Source organism: Elephas maximus, chromosome 27, assembly GCF_024166365.1.
Source record: "Elephas maximus indicus isolate mEleMax1 chromosome 27, mEleMax1 primary haplotype, whole genome shotgun sequence".
NCBI lineage: Eukaryota > Metazoa > Chordata > Mammalia > Proboscidea > Elephantidae > Elephas > Elephas maximus.
The window spans coordinates 7197564-7213966 of record NC_064845.1 but is presented as its reverse complement, the minus strand read 5'-3'; the positions used below and the strand labels follow the sequence as shown (position 1 = coordinate 7213966).

The 16403-nt window shown below is 49.4% G+C and overlaps 1 protein-coding gene across 2 annotated transcripts in view; it reads left to right on the top strand.

The window, feature by feature from the left end:
* The first annotated feature begins 7622 nt into the window (after positions 1-7622).
* The window catches only part of CMTM7 (CKLF like MARVEL transmembrane domain containing 7), a 70838-nt gene continuing 62057 nt past the window's right edge, over positions 7623-16403 (top strand). Inside the window, exon 1 of one of the 2 annotated variants that reach the window (XM_049871200.1) lies at positions 7623-7847. In XM_049871200.1, the coding sequence (XP_049727157.1) occupies positions 7686-7847 (162 nt within the window). In that variant the 5' untranslated portion in view covers positions 7623-7685. The remainder of the gene's footprint in view (positions 7848-16403) is intronic. The other variant, XM_049871199.1, reaches the window with a different exon arrangement.

Sequence of the window (16403 nt, the reverse complement as noted above, 5' to 3'; positions counted from 1 at the left end):
GCCCAGAAGGGGTTAGTAACTTCCCAAGTTTATAGAGCTGGTAGGTGGCAGAGTTGGCATTCAAACCCAAAGCTGTGTGTCCAAGACTCCTGAGTCTCCACAAGGAATGTCTTCCCTCTATGAACTCCCAGTCTGGGAAGACAGACCACCAAGGCTGAAGTGTGGTTCGCCAGACACTTCTACTGTGGGCACATGGCTGGGCGCACACACTGGAGTGAGGAGCCCCCCACTGCCTCTCTAGCCTCATCTAACACCTCCCCCTTTTGTGCCCCATGGACTGCTAGAAGAACGAACAAATCTGTCCTGGAAGAAGTACAGCCAGAATGCTCCTTAGAAGCAAGGATGGCGAGACTACATCTTACAACTTTGGACATGTTATCAGGAGGGATCAGTCCCTGGAGGAGGACATCATGCTTGGTAAAGTAGAGGGTCAGTAAAAAGAGGAACCCTAAACGAAATGGATGGACAGAGTGGCTACAACAATGGACTCAAGCATAGCAAAGATTGTGAGGATGGTGCAGGACCGGGCAGTGTTTTGTTCTGTTGCACAAACCGACTTGACCGCACCTAACAACCACCACCCATTACTGCTGGGAATGCCAAATGGTACAGTTGTTGTGGAAAACAGTGTCCGTTCCTCAAAAACACTAAAAACAGCTACTATATGACCCAAGGAATGTGCAGAGAACAAAGTTTATTGGTGGTTACCAGGGTGGGTACCAGAAAAACCAAACCAAACCCAGTGCCGTTGAATCGATTCCAACTCATGGCGACCCTACAGGACAGGGTAGAACTGCACCATAGAGTTTCCAAGGAGCACCTGGTAGACTTGAACTGCTGACCTTTTGGTTAGCAGCTGGAGCACTTTACCACTATACCACCAGGGTTTCCTGCAGGTAAAAAAGGGCTAAGGAGGTTAGAAAAATCACATTAAGGGTAGGGTTGCACAGCCAATTATTGTAATTGCTGTTAATTAGTTGTGCACCTGTAAAAAGTTAAACTGTCAAAAGTTGTGTGATAGATACATTTCTAACAATGACAAAACAAAAAAAGACCTGCTGAGGCTGCTTATGTACAATCAAAAACCTCAGGATTTGGCTCTTTGGTTTGGAGATTTAGGGTCATAGTTTCATGGAACATCCCAGTTAATTGGCCTAATAAGGTGTTTAGTGCTTCTGTGCTACCCTCTAGTTCGCTGCACAGTGCCTGGGGTCCTAAAAGCTTACAAGCAGCCATCCAAGGCACAATTGGCCTGTATTCACCTAGAGCAACAGAGGAAGAAGGGCAGTCAGGAATAAGAGAAAGGTATGGAATGAGTGGCTAATTGCCTCCATGAACAACTGCCTCCTGTTCATGAGACCAGAAGAACTGGATGGTGCCCAGCTACCATTACTTGACATTTTGATCAAAGATTCTAGAGAGGAATTCTGATCAAAGGGGGGAAATGCAGAACAGAATTGCAAATTCTCATGGACTCCAGACCTTCTGGAGCCATGGGGGCTGGACGAACCCCTGAAACTATTGCCCTGAGAGAATCTTTAAACCTTAAACTAAAAATATCCCTTGGTCATCTTGAAACTGAACAGTATTTTAGCTTAGCTAGTGAAAAAAAGGTCTCCCTTGAACATTATGCTCTTTTAAGACCTATCTATAGGATTGCTATGAGTCAGAATTGACTCAACAACAATGGGTTTTTGGTTTTTATATGGGATCAAAGTGACAACAGCAACTCAAAAGATTCGATAGGAAACTTAGGGGGCAGTGAGTTTATGTTAATGCGAGAGGAACAACTCAGAAAAGGTGGACGAGAATGGTTGCACAACTTGAAGTATGTAATCAATGTCACTGAACGTGGAAACTCTTGAATTGGTGTATGTTTTGCTGTGTATATTCTCAAAACAACAACAAAATAAAATTAAAAAAAAAAGTATGGATCAGGGAGGCATTCTCATGATAACAGATATCACGTTTGAAGCAGTTCTTAGCTTTGAATTCCTTTGATTCTCACACGACCATTGCCAATTGGTTAGACAGTAAGAGCCAGGCTTCCCTGTTGATCCCTTCCTCGGCAGAAAGCACCTGCAGCTCCCTCTCTTCCGGGCCTCAGGCGCTTTGTTCCTCTCATTGTTGTTGAGTCAGCTTTGACTCATAGTGATCCCTGTGACAGAGTTGAACTTCCCCGTATGGTTTTCTAGGCCGTAATCTTTATGGGAGCAGATCACGAGGTCTTTCTCCTATGGAGCTGCTGGGTGGGTTTGACCCACCAACTTTTCAGTGAGCAGCCGAGTACTTACCCATTGTACCACCAGGGCTCCTTCTGTTCCACTCAACCCCTCTCTATTTCCTCCCCTGGCCCATCCAGCCTCTCGGCTTCCACCTTCTTGCTGTGTCCTTTGGCCTCTGCTGTTTATGCCTCCCATGGGAAAACCCTGGTGGTATAATAGTTAAGTGCTATGGCTGCTAACCAAAAAGGCTGGCAGTTTGAATTCACCAGGTGCTTCTTGGAAACTCTATGGGGCAGTTCTACTCTGCCCAGTAGGATTGCTATGAGTCAGAATTGACTCGACAGCAACGGGTTTGGTTTTTTTTTTTTGGTTTATACCTTCCACCTGGCAACTCCCTCCCCATGCCTCCCTCACATTCAAGCTCCTCAAGAGAGAGGATCTGAATGGTTCCAACAGATATGCCCACTCCTACTGAGCAAAACTCACATCAACCCCTGTAAACACTGCTGGCCAACTCATGAACTGCCTGGCCTTGCTCGTGGGCTACCCTGTGCAAAGGTAGGGACAACTATCAGTGTTCCTCAGCAGGAAGTGTGGCTGGCTCTCAGAACCTAATCAACCTCTTGAAATGTACTGGAAAAGGAATTCAAGGGCAGGTACTAGAAGTGTGTCATCAACACCTGCTGGTTTTCCCCTTTCTCATGCCTGGAGCCCTGGTGGTGCAGAGGTTAAGAGCTTGGCTGCTTACCAGAAGGTCAGCAGTTTCAAACCACCAGCCACTCCTTGAGAACCCTATGGGGCAGTTCTCCTCTGTTCTATAGGGTCACTATGAGTTGGAATCAACTTGATGGCAACTTTTTTTTTTTTTTTTTTGGTTTCTCGTACCTGCACCTGATTTTCCTTTGGGGAACTTGCCCTCCCCAACTCAGTTCCTGGTGGGCCAACCCTACCCTCCCCCAGCTCCATAGGTAGGTAGAACTTAGCCTGTCCAATACATATGTTCCATCCCTCTAGTTATAAGGATTGGCTGGAAGGTGGAGCTGTGACTCATGTTTGAACCAATGAGAGTTAGTACCAGAACCAATGGGAAAGAGGTACTCTTTCAAAGAGCTGCTGAGGTCATGACATAAGAAGGTCTGCCTGGCAGAAAAGCAAATACAGAGGAGAGGGAAGCCAAAAGACAGCAGTCCCGACCAGGCCTGATTTGAGCACCTGGATCCAGCCATGCCTGAAATGAGAGTTCATCGCTTACAAAAGCGGATGAATTCTTTTTGCTTGGAGTTTAGTTTCTGTAGCATGCAGCCAAAAGCACCGTGACTATTACAGAAATACCTGTCATTTTGTTATTGTATCATTACGTCTGACCAGACATATCATATAACCAAGTTGGGTCACATGAGTTGTGGCCTTTTCCTGTTTTGGTACAAGGAAAAGCAGATGGGGGCGTGCTCCGGTTTTGCTGAGCAGCCATTGTTCAGCAGCACCCTCTCTCTGCTGAGATACACAAGCTTGGAGGTAGGAGCTGGAGAGAGTTCGCGCCATGACAGAAGGTGAAGGATTTCGAAGTGAGAAGCATGGGCAATCCAAGGAGAATTGTTGAAAACAAAACAAGAGGGGGAGGAGAATGGAGTAGAAGGCAGACAAGCTTATCATGTCAGAGGTTGCTGAGCCCCAGAACTCAGAGTTTCTGATTCAGCAGATCCGGTGTGGGGCCCAAGAATTTGCATTTCTCACACGGTGCTGCCAGGCTGGAGACCACACACTGACAATCTCTGATTTAGGAGATTGTTGGAGAATTGGATGAAGGCCCCTCAGAGGAGAAATTATCCAGTGCTTGAAGCCCTCGCTTTAAGAGACCCCCTGTCATCCCCATCATGGGTCCCAAAGCCTTGGACAAGTACAGGAGTGAAAATGTAAGTGTATGTGAGAAATGATATGCAACACTGAGAGGGCCTTGAACAATCCAAGATGGATCCTGCCCACAAAGGACTCTGGGAAAGAACCAGAGTACCTTACTGAGCAGTGACCAGAGCCTGGAAAAAACACACTGAACACCTGACTTCATGGTAATTGAAACCCATTAACTAGTACAGAAACAATTCCATCCATCATAGATTTGACATGTATTTTCCTGGATCCCTGCACATATCTTTGCATGTAAAGACAAAGTGTATAACCCCCCACCTGGAAATGCCCTGAGGCAGCCTCTACCCAGGTGTCTTGGAGTGTTGCTGCCTGTCATGGGCATCTTGGCACCAACCTCTGTCTGTATTTGATGAATCTCACATCGTTTGAGTTGTTGTCCGTTTGATCTCATACAGATAGTTCTTAAAAGAGCATAATGCTCAAGGCAGACAATTTATTTTTATTTTTATTGTGCTTTAAGTGAAAGTTTACAAATCAAGTCAGTCTCTCATATAAAAATTTATCTACCCAGAACCCAGTGCCGTCGACACCTTGCTATATACTTCTGGAAACCCTGGTGGTGTAGTGGTTAAGTGCTATGGCTGCAAACCAAACGGTCAGCAGTTCAAATTCACCAGGCGCTCCTTGGAAGCTCTATGGGGCAGTTCTACTCTGTCCTATAGGGTTGTTATGAGTCGGAATTGACTTGATGGCACTGGGTTTGGTTTTTTTTTTTGGTTTTATATACTCCCAGTTGCTCTCCCCCTAATGAGACAGCACACTGCTTCTCTCCACTCTCTATTTTTGTATCCATTCAGCCAGCTTCTGACTCCCTCTGCCCTCTCATCTCCCCTCCAGACAGGAGCTGCCCTCACAGTCTTATATGTCTACTTGAGCCAAGAAGCTCACTCCTCACCAGTATCATTTTCTATCCCATAGTCCAGTCCAATCCCTGTCTAAAGAGTTGACTTTGGGCATGGTTCCTGTCTTGGGCTAATAGAAGGTCTGGGGACCGTGACCTCTGGGGTCCTTCTAGTCTCAGTCAGACCATTAAGTCTGGTCTTTTAATGAGAATTTGGGATCTGCATCCCACTGCTCTCCTGCTCCCTCAGGGGTTCTCTGTTGTGCTCCCTGTCAGGGCAGTCATCAGTTTTGGCCAGGCACCATCTAGTTCTTCTGGTCTCAGGCTGATGTAGTCTCTGGTTTATGTGGCCCTTTCTGTCTTTTGGGCTTATATTTACCTTGTGTCTTTGGTGTTCTTCATTCTTCTTTGCTCCAGGTGGGTTGAGACCAATTGATGCATCTTAGATGGCCGCTCAGCGTTTAAGACCCCAGATGCCACTCTCCAAAGTGGGATGCAGAATGTTTTCTTAATAGATTTTATTACGCCAATTGACTTAGATGTCCCCTGAAACCATGGTCCCCAAACCTCTGCCCCTGCTACGCTGGCCTTTGAAGCGTTCAGTTTATTTAGGAAACTTCTTTGCTTTTGGTTTAGTCTAGTTGTGCTGACCTCCCCTGTATTGTGTGTTGTCTTTCCCTTCACCTAAAATAGTTCTCGTCTACTATCTAATTAGTGAATACCCCTCTCTCTCCCCACTCTCATAACCATCAAAGTGTATTTTCTTCTCTGTTTAAGCTATTTCTCAAGTTCTTATAATACTGGTCTCATACAAAATTTGTCCTTTTGCAACTGACTAATTTCACTCAGCATAATGCCTTCCAGATGCCTCCATGTTATGAAATGTTTCACAGATTCATCACTGTTCTTTATCAATGCGTAGTATTCCATTGTGTGAATATACCATAATTTATTTATCCATTCATCCATTGATGGGCACCTTGGTTGCTTCCATCTTTTTGCTATTGTAAACAGTGCAAGGCAGACAATTTTTACTAGTCAAGCTAAACTATTGCTTGGTTTTAAGAAGACTCCAGGGAGTATTTTTGGTTTAAGATTTAAAGATTATCTCAGGGCAATAGTTTCAGGAGTTCGGCCAGCCTCCATGGCTCCAGAAAGTCTGGAGTCCATGAGTATTTGAAATTCCATTCTGCATTTTTCCCAGAGGTAGATTTTTGGTGTTATCTCCAAAGGAAGTTATTCCTACAGTTACAGGGACACTCTGCTCAAAGAGACACTGATAAGGTACTCCAGTTTGGCAGCCCTTTGCTGACCTTTTTTTTTGGTTAGCAGCCAAACTCTTAACCACTGTGTCAACCAGGGCTCAGCTCCCCAAAAAAGGAAACAGCCCAGGTGTCCACCAACGGATGAGCAAAAAACTGGTTGTGGTGTTTTTTGCACAGTGAAACACTACTCGGCAATAAAAAGGAACAAACTATTGAACTACTGATACGAACTCCTGATATGCTCGACACGATGAATCTCAAATGCACGGTGTTGAGTGAGAGAAGCCAGAAAGGAAAGAGAACATTCAGTAGGATTCCGAGTATATGAAGCCTCCAAACGGGCAAAACTATAGTGACAGAAAGCACAGAGGTCGCCTGAGGTTGGAGGGGAGGTGGGGTGGTGGGGTAGGGGGGCAGAGGGGCGGGAAAGGAAGGTAGACTGCGAAGGCGCATGGGGACACTTTTTGGGGTGATGGGCGCGGTATATGTGTTGATCTGGGTGGTGGTTACCCAGGTGTATAAAAATTAATGGAGCTGAAACTTACGGTTTGTGCCTTTTACTGTATGGAAGTTATACCTCAATAAAATAGTCTCAGCACACATCCGCGGCCGCACCCACCGAAATCCCCGGAGGCTCAGAACCAGCTGTGGCCCCGGCCTTGCCCACTCTGAGGCCACGGCCCCAGGCGTCCGGTTCCCTCCTCCCTGCAGGCCAACCTCCGCGCCTCTCCAAGGGCCGGGACTGCAGCTGCTTTTCCGGAAAGCGCCGGGCCCAGCCGACCCGGCTCAGTTCTGCCGCCGCGGGACCCCGGCCTCCTGCGCTGGGGTCCGGACCGTGCGCCCCGCCCCGCCCCACCCAGCCCGGGTGACCCCAACCCCACCGGGGGACCCCAACGCCGCCCGGGGGACCCGAACCCTGCCCGGGGGACCCGAACCCTGCCCGGGGGACCCCGCCCCGCCCCGTCCTAGCCCCGCCCCTTACCTGGCCCCTCCGCCGCTGCCCCGCCCCCCTTATCTGGTCTCTCTGCCGCAGTCCCGCCCCCGCCCGGGCTCCACCCCCTTTATCTTGTCCCTCTGCCGTTGCCCCGCCCCGCCAGCCCTGACTCCGCCTCCATCCCAGCTCCTCCAGGGCCCCTCCCCGCCCCCTTATCTGCCTCCTGCCGTGGCCACGCCCCCAGGCCCCGCCCCTCCCTTATCTGGCCCGCCCATCAGGGCCCCGCCCTCCCCACCTTATCTGGCCCCCCGACCACGCCCCTCCCACCAGGGTCCCGCCCTCCCCGCCTTATCTGGCCCCTCCGCCGTGGCCCCGCCCCTGTCTGGCCCCGCCCCAGGTCCCCATATCTGGCCCCGCCCCGCCCGAGGCCCCGCCCCCTTAGCTGGCCCCTCCGCTGCTGCCCGAGGAGGCGGCCGCAGGGCTGGGGCCGCGCCATGTCGCACGGAGCCGGTCTCGTCCGCACCACGTGCAGCAGCAGCAGCAACGCGTTCGGGCCCGGGGCCGGCGCGGGTCAGCCCAGCGCGAGCCCCTCGGAGGGGCTGCTGGACCCCGACTACCCCCGCACTCACACGGGCCTGCTGAAAGTGGCGCAGATGGTAAGAGGGCCGGGGTCGGGGCCACACGGCGTCCCCCAGGAAGGAAGGGGCCCCGGCAGGGACCCCGCGGAGCCGCCGAGCCTCGCGCCGCGGGCGGGGCGGGAGACCGCGCCCCCAGAAGTCAAGTTCCGAGAGGGCTTCCTCCCGGGAAGTTGTATTGCAGCCCGGGTCCTGGAGCTCAGCGCACCCCCGCCCCTGCTCCCCTGCTCCCCAAATCCAGCCCCGTTCTGGAGCGCAGCCTCGCCCCGCCCTTGCTCCCCCAAATCTAGGACTCTAGGGCTCCTCAGTGTCTCTGCGGAGCCTGGCCCGCCAACTGACAGAAAGGCCCAGCAGAAGTTCCTTTACGTCTTCCTTCCTCTTCTCTGGGCCCCGCGGCTTCGAACCCCGGCCGGGGGTGGAAGAGTCGCCCCGGCGGCGGCGCTGAGACAGCGAAACCCGACCTCCCCGCTGCGGCCTCCTCCTTCCTCCCAGCCCAGCGCCGCAGGGCGTCCTCGCTCTGAGCGCAGTTGCCCCGCAGGGAACAAAAGTGGAACCCCTGGGGCAGGCTTCCTGGTGTCCCTTGTTCTCAAGTTCCAAGGGAGGGCCCAGGCCAGGGGGCGTGTGTTGCTTCTGGAGAGCAGATGATCAATGGGGAAGCCTGTTCTGAGGGGCTGGTACTTATTTTGGGGAGCCAGAATGGGGGTCACCTGTGGAGCCAGGCAAGATGAAGGTCTGGGCTCCGTGACAAGCCAGGCAGAAGCCTTCCCACCAGGGTTCCCGCTGTCAGCCTGTTCTGGCAGTTCCCCACTCTTTCCTTTTCTCCCTCTCCATGTTTTTCTTCTTTAAAAATGTTTAAACTTAGACATCTTTTCAGTTTGGATGAAGTGTGGTGAAAATGGGTTGGGCTCTTGGTGACTTTCCATTCACAGAAATGTTGATGACAAAAATGGTGGAGGAGGAGGGTGTAGTTTGTGAAAAGGAGTGTTGGGAAAGGAACGGGGGGATAGGCACAAGGTCCCAGACCCAGAACCGGGGGCTTGCTAAGGTGGTCCAGCCCCAGGGGGCTGGACACAGGATCAGAGCTCCCCAGACATCTACAGCACTGTTACTCCGGGTGCTGGCTGTGGGTCAAGGGTGCTCTCACTTCCCTCTCGGGACAAACCAGAAGGCAAAGAGGGAGATCTCTAAGAAGGCAGTCTTGTCATCGTTAGCTGCTGTTGACTCTGGTCTGAGCTATGTACATCACGACCCCGTGTACAACAGAATGAAACATTGCCATTTTCAGGATTGTTGGTATGCCCCAGTCCATTGTTGCGGCTGCTGTGTATTTTGAGTGCCTTCTAACCTAGGGGGCTCATCTTCCCACCCTCTGCTGGGCAGTATTCTATTGTGATCCATAGGATTTTCACTGGCTAACTTTTGCGTTTTTTTTTTTTTTAATTTTTAGAAGTAGATCAAGGACCTTTCTTCCTAGTCTTTGTCTGGAAGCTCCACTGAAACCCGTCCACCATGGGTGACCCTGCTGGTATTTGAAATACCGATGATACAGCTTCCAGCATCATGGCAATATGAAAGCCACCACAATATGACCAGCTGACAGATGGGTGGTGGGTGTCTGGATGGACCAAAAATTAGGAAGGAGAGGCACTTTAGTAACTTAAATTTAAAAAAAAGAACAAAAAAATTAGTGCTGAGCAGTGCTGGGTCTGAACAGGATGTTTTTTTGCCCAGATGAGGAGATTTGATCAGTCCAATCAAAAGATGGGCAGGGGTGAGACAGACCTTAATTGAGCCTTGGAACAGACATCACGTGACCTGAGGATGCGTTTAGTGGGCAGAGGTAATGGGGTAGGAAGGCTCCATCTTGGCCAATGATTTGGTGGACAAAGATCATAGGGGTGAGAAGTGTCCTTGTCAGTCCATGAATTTGGTGGACAAAAGTGGAGAAAAGAAACCTCCATCTCTCACTCCATCTCTATCACTCCATCTCCCTGTGGCCCTGGTACCATGTTGTGGGTGGCAGTGGTGGGGCCTGTTGTCCAAGAGAGAAGATCAAAGATGGAGAATTGCTTTGTCTGGCTTCTTCTGCATACTCCTGTGGAAACCATGCCCAGGGGATTATTACACCTTCCTCCTTCTCTGGAGGACCCCCCTGCAGCTACAGGCTGGTTTGAGCAGATGCCCTGGGAGGGAGTAGAGTTTCCCCTGCAGGGTGGTCATTCCAGCAGACAGACTACTTAGGGCTGCCTACCTGGGCCTCTTGTCTGCCTCCTCCCGAGTCTCCTCCTTGTCTTTTCTGGGGTGCCTGCTTGGATACTTGATGTTCACTTCCTCTTTGCTGGAAAACACTTGGCCAAGTTCTAGTGTTGAGGAAGGACTGTTGTTGTTACATGCCACCTTGTCGATTTCAACTCATAGCGACCCTGTGTGACAGAGTAGAACTGCCCCATAGGGTTTTCTAGCTGCAGATCACCAGGTCTTTCTCTTGGGGAACGGCTGGGTGGGCTCAAATTGCCAGTCTTTTGATTAGCAGCCAACCATTTAACCGTTGTGCCACCAGGGCTCCTTTGGGGAAGGGCAGAAGCAGCTAAAAATGTGACATTTAAGTGTGTCATTTTGACCATTGATGTCTCAATCACATACTGAACAACAACAACAAAAAGATTGGTTCCTGTCAAGTTGATTCCGACTCATAGTGACCCAAAACCAAAAAAAAAAAAAAAAAAAAACCCACTGCCCTCGAGTTGATTCTGACTCATAGCGACCCTATAGGACAGAATAGAACTGCCCCATAGAGTTTCCAAGGAGCGCCTGGCAGATTCAAACTGCCGACCTTTTGGTTAGCAGCCGTAGCACTTAACCACTACACCACCAGGGTTTCCGTAGTGACCGTAGCCGACCCTTTTGTCCTTGACTTCTCATAACGTGTTTTCATCATGGTCTGATAAACAGACCTGTCAACAAATTACCTGAAGAAATTACTGGAAAGGCTGTTCCTTTGGAGAAGAGCTGTTATAGATTGTATTGTGTCCTCCCGAAAATTGTATGTCAACTTGGCTAGGCCGTGATTCCAGTATCGTGTGATTGTCCACCATTTTGTCATCTGATGTGATTTTCCTATGTGTTATAAATCCTACCTCTATGATGTTAATAAGGCGGGATTAGAGGCAGTTATGTTAATGAGGCAGGGCTCAATCTACAGGATTAGGTTGTATCTTGAGTCAACCACTTTTGAGATTTAAAAGAGAGAAGTGAGCAGAAGAGACATAGGGACGTCATTACCACCAAGAAAAAAGAGCCAGGATTAGACCACATCTTGGACCCTATGTCAATGCTCCGAGAAGCTCCTAGACCAGAGAAAGACTGATGACAAGGACCTTCCCTCAGAGCCAACAGATACAGAAAGCCTTCCCCTGGAGCTGGCACCCTGACACCCTGAATTCGGACTTCTAGCCTCTTAGATTCTGAGCGAATAAATTTCTCTTTGTTAAAGCCATCCACTTGTGGTATTTCTGTTAAAGCAGCACTAGATGACTAAGGGAGCCCTGGTGGTTCAGTGGTTAAGAGCTTGGCTGTTAACCAAAAGAAGGTCAGCAGTTCGAATCCACCAGCTGCTCCTTGGAAACCCTATGGGGCAGTTCTACTCTGTCCTGTAGGGTCGCTATTATTCGGAATTGACTCGACTGCGACGGGTTTTATAGATAACTAAGACCATTTCCCTTTCTTTGGGCCTCTTCCTGGGTCCCCCACTACTAGAAAATGAAAAAGTGAGAAACCAGGAAGGGAGTTTCTGAGTGAATCTTAGTCATTGACGTATCATTTTAATGAATCCTTATAGTTAGTTCTGTGGCCACCATGGTGTAGTCTCTTTGGTCATCCTCATTAGACAAGACAAATAGTCACAGTTCTTGGCCTTAAGGGACAGCCTTTTTTTTTAAATAGCTACATTTTTTTGAGCCCTGCTATCATTCTTGACAATATGCTGAAAACTATGTACAGTGTACCATGCATGTATCATCTTGTGAAATTTTTCTAAGACTCCAGTGAAGTAACATGTTTGACAGATGAGGAAATTGCCTGAGAAAAGGTTAGGAGCTTACTGAGGTCCCACGGCGTCAGCAGCCAAGGCAAGGCTCAACCCAGGCCTGACTGGCCTCAGTATCCCCAGAAGATTCAGCAGAGTTGTTGCTTGTTAAATGATTTAGGGAAATTAAAGCCACAGTGAGATACGACTTGATACCCACTAGGCTGGCTACGGAAACCCTGGTAGCACAGTGTTTAAGAGCTACGGCTACTAACCAAAAGGTCAGCGGTTCGAATCCACCAGCCACTCCTTGGGAAGCACTATGGGGGCAGTTCTACTCTGTCCTATAGGGTTGCTATGAGTCGGAATCGATAACGGCAACGGGTAACGGGTAGGATGGCTACAATAACAAGACAGATAATAGCAAGTGTTGATGGGAATGTGGAGAAATTGGAAGCCTCGTGCATTGCTGGTGGGGTTGTAAAACGGTGCAGCCACTTTGGAAAACAGTCTGGCAGTTCCTCAAAAAGTTAGACATAGAGTTACCATAAACCAGTTGTCATTGTGTCAATTCCAGCTCCATGCGTGTCAGCATAGAACTGTGCTCCATAGTTTTCCATGGCTGATTTTTTGGAAGTAGATCACCAGTCCTTTCCTCCAAGGCACCTCAAACCTCCAATTTTTCGATCAGCAGCGAGTGCGTTAACCATTTACCTCACCCAGGGGGACTTCTGTCTAGTGGATCCCAACTCATAGCGACCCAATAGGACACAGTAGAACTACCTCATCGAGTTTCCAAGGCCGTAACCTTTAGGAAACAGGCTGCTGCATCTTTCTCCTGCAGAGTGGCTAGTGGGTTCGAACCGCTGACCTCTTGGTTAGCGGCCCGGTGCTCAACCAAGGTGTCACCAGGGCTCCTTTTAGAGTTACCATATGACCCAGCAATTCTATTCCCGGGTATACACCGAAGAGAAATGAAAACATACGTCCACACGAAAACTTATAAATGAATGTTCATAGCATTTGTAATAGCCAAAAAAAAAAAAGAATGGAAACAACCAAAATGTCCATCACCTGATGAATGGAACACAAAATGCGGTATACCCATACAATGGAATATTATTCAGCAATGAAAAGAAACGAAGTACTGATGTGTGCTACAACACGGATGAAGCTTGAAAGCATGCTAAGTGAAGGAAGCTAGTCACAAAAGACCACGTATATGACTCGAACTTAGATATATTGAATAAAGGCACCAGAGGGGTAAACGGGGCACCCCAACCTGATAAACCAATCAGTACTCACCTCTCAAGATTCAGCTCAGCTGACACCGTCTTTGTGTTGCCTCCGTCCCTTCTCACCTAATGTGGGCAACTCTCAGAACTGTCCTCTCCATGACCAGCCATTTTTGGTTTACTTGTCTGTCTCAGCTGAACCACAGACTTCTAGAGGGCAGGGATTTTGTCACAGTTATCTTGCTGCATCACAGAGATGAATGTGGCACTCCTGAGTGTCTACTGAATGAACGGAGGGATGGGAAGCATTGCTGGGCCCACAGCAAGGGCATCTGTACCCCTCAACCCCCAGGGCACCCCTTCCAGCTCAGGCCCCCAGGCACCCCAGTGATGCCAGGAGACCTGGCTCGTCAGTCCAGACTCTGCGTGGACACCAGGGGTTTCTAGAAGTATAGACATGGCTCTCCCACACCCAGTGGTTTCACGCAAAGCATCTTTCCCCTCAAACTCTTGCCTAAATTGGTTTCTTTTTAACAGCTTTACGAAAAAAAGACCAAACCCACTGCCATCGTGTGTCGAAATTGACGGCAGTGGGTTATATAGAGTGTTCAAGAGTTGGAATCAACTCGATGGCAATGGGTTTGTTGTTTTGTTTGTTTTGGGAACCCTGGGGGCACAGTGGTTAAGTGCTCAGCTGCTAACTGAAAGGTCATTTGGTAAAGATTACCACCTTGGAAACCCTATGGGGAAGTTCTGCTCTGTCCTGTAGGGTCACTGTGAGTCAGAATCGACTCGATGGCAACAGGTTACTGTGTGCCAGGATGCTGTGCCTGTCACTGGGGATAGAGGAGTGAATAAGACAGACAAGCCCCTTCAACCTTGGGGTTTACAATCTAATAGGGAAAGAAACGCTAATCACATCGTTAAACCCGCTACTGTCAAGTCGATTCTGACTCATAGTGACCCTATAGGACAGAGTAGAACTGTCCAACAGTTTCTGAGGAGCACCTGGTGGATTCAAACTGCCGACCTTTTGGTTAGCAGCGATAGCACTCAACCACTACGCCACCAGGGTTTTCGATCACATCATTATAAATATATAATCACAAACTGCGGTCAGAGCTGTGAAGGAGAGGTATTCAGGGCCATAGAGCATATACTGGCGGGGGGGCCTGGCCTACCTAGGAGGTCAGGAAGGGCTTCTCTGAGGTAGGGACACTTGACACAAACTCTGAAGCTTGAGGGAACAGCATTACAGGCAGAGGGAAGTGCATGGACAGGAGCTCTGAGTCTGGAGGAAGTATTGCTGAATCCTGGAGGTGGGAATAGCGTGGGTCAGACTGGACAAGTCTGCAGGGACCAAATCCCTGAGGCCTAGTAGACCATGGTGAGGGTCTGGGCCTTATTCTAAGAATATCAGAGAAGCATCATGTCAGCGTCAACCCTCCTTTAAAGTGGTGGTGTGCAGTGAGGGAGAGCTCTGTACTGCCCTCTGCACTTGGCTTTAAGTAAGCACAAAGCAGCTGCGTACACTTGGAGACTGGTAGGACCCACACACATGCGAGACGTTATCTCTTCAGGTTACGGAACACATGGAGTCCTTAACATCTGGCAGGAATTCCCTCCCATGATACCGACGGTAAACACCTGCCCCAGGTTGGGAACCACTGCCCAGAGAGCAGATGGTACTGAAGAAAACACCTGGCCGTTGGGTCTGCCAGGCTGCAGTGGGCCAGGGTGATATGTGGGTGGGCGTGTGGTTCTGTGTGGGTCTGGCCGGAGTCCAGCAGCTTTCTGGCATTGCAGTGGGTCCCAGAGACCCTCCAGGCAGGCAGGACACTGACGGATTCCCTGTGTGGGTCAGTGGATTTATTTAAGCTCTTGTTTTAAGGAAGGCCTCTGTCTTCTCCCTTCCTGCCAGCCCCTGGTTCCCCCAGCTCACAGCCCCGGAGCTTCCTGTGCAGCGGCCCTGGGCAGCCAGCCACCTGCTTCCTCCCCGTTGCCATCTGCTCGGCCCTTGCCGGCCTGGCAGGCTGCCCACGGAAGCCTCCCTCTGACCCGCCGCCTGCCGCATGCTTGCTTTCTTTGTCACCAGCTTGGCTCGGTGGCTCCCTGGCTTGTTGCTTACTCTGTGACATTCCTCACTGGGGTGCTTAGCAACCCCTAGGATCAGCAGGGGCTGGGTCAGAAGCCAGCGCCAGCTCTCACGCCCAGCAGCCTCAGGCCTTGCTGAGGGAAAAGTTCTCAGTCTGGAAGGAGGGTGGGATGGAGTCCCTCGCCACCTGACCCCCATCCATGCTCCCCAGGAAATCATGGGCAGAAGTGGTTTCTCAGCCTTCTCCAGAGAAGTGTTCTACCTGGTTTGTGTTTTAATTAGTGGAGGCAGGGACGTGGCTTATCCTTTTCTGGGGGCAGCCACACTTTATTTATTTTAATTAAGTAGACAGATGGGTAGACTGATTGTTAATGAGACAGAGATTGTTTACAAAGCAGTTTGCAGGTAAGACCTAAAAGGGCTGCTGTGAAATTTGAGAGAGTACAGCGGTGTCACCCTTACTCTTTAAGATGGAAGAAATGAGATTCCTTCAGAAGGGAATGGAGACAGAGGAAAAAAAGGGAGAAATGCAGTAAATGCCTTTCAGACAAAGTAGAACCTTCTGGAAAGCACGGAGAATTACTAAGCATGGTCTCACCTCAGTATATTTTTTTATCCTCCTCTTCCTCTTAGCTTTTCTTTATTCCCCTGAGAAGACAGCCATCAACTCATTAGCATCTTCATTGTTTACGAAGTCTTTATTTTTAACTTTTTCCTCAAAGTATAGAAGTGGTGCTTAACGGAAAATAATAACAGCACCCATCATTCATTGAGTTTCACTAGGTGGCAGCCACTGGGCCTGGGGTTTTCATAAGTGTTACCATATTTAATCCTCACGATGACCTTATGAGATAGGTCTTATTATTATTCCCATTTTGCAGATGAGGAACCTGAGGCACAGAGAAGTTAGATAACTTGCCCAAAGCCACAAAGCCATAGACAGTGAAAATGCATTGGGACACAGGCAGTCTGAGTCCAGGACTTGAGCTTGTAAAAGGACAATTTTGGAAATTTTTTTTTTTAATTGTGCTTTAAGTGAAAGTTTACAAAAAGTTTACAAATCAAGTCAATCTCTCACACAAAAACCCATATACACCTTGCTATATGCTCCCAATTACTCTCCCCCTAATGAGACAGCCCGCTCTCTCCCTCCACTCTCTCTTTTTTTGTGTCCATTTCGCCAGCTTCTAACCCCCTCTACCCTCTCATCTCCCCTCCAGGCA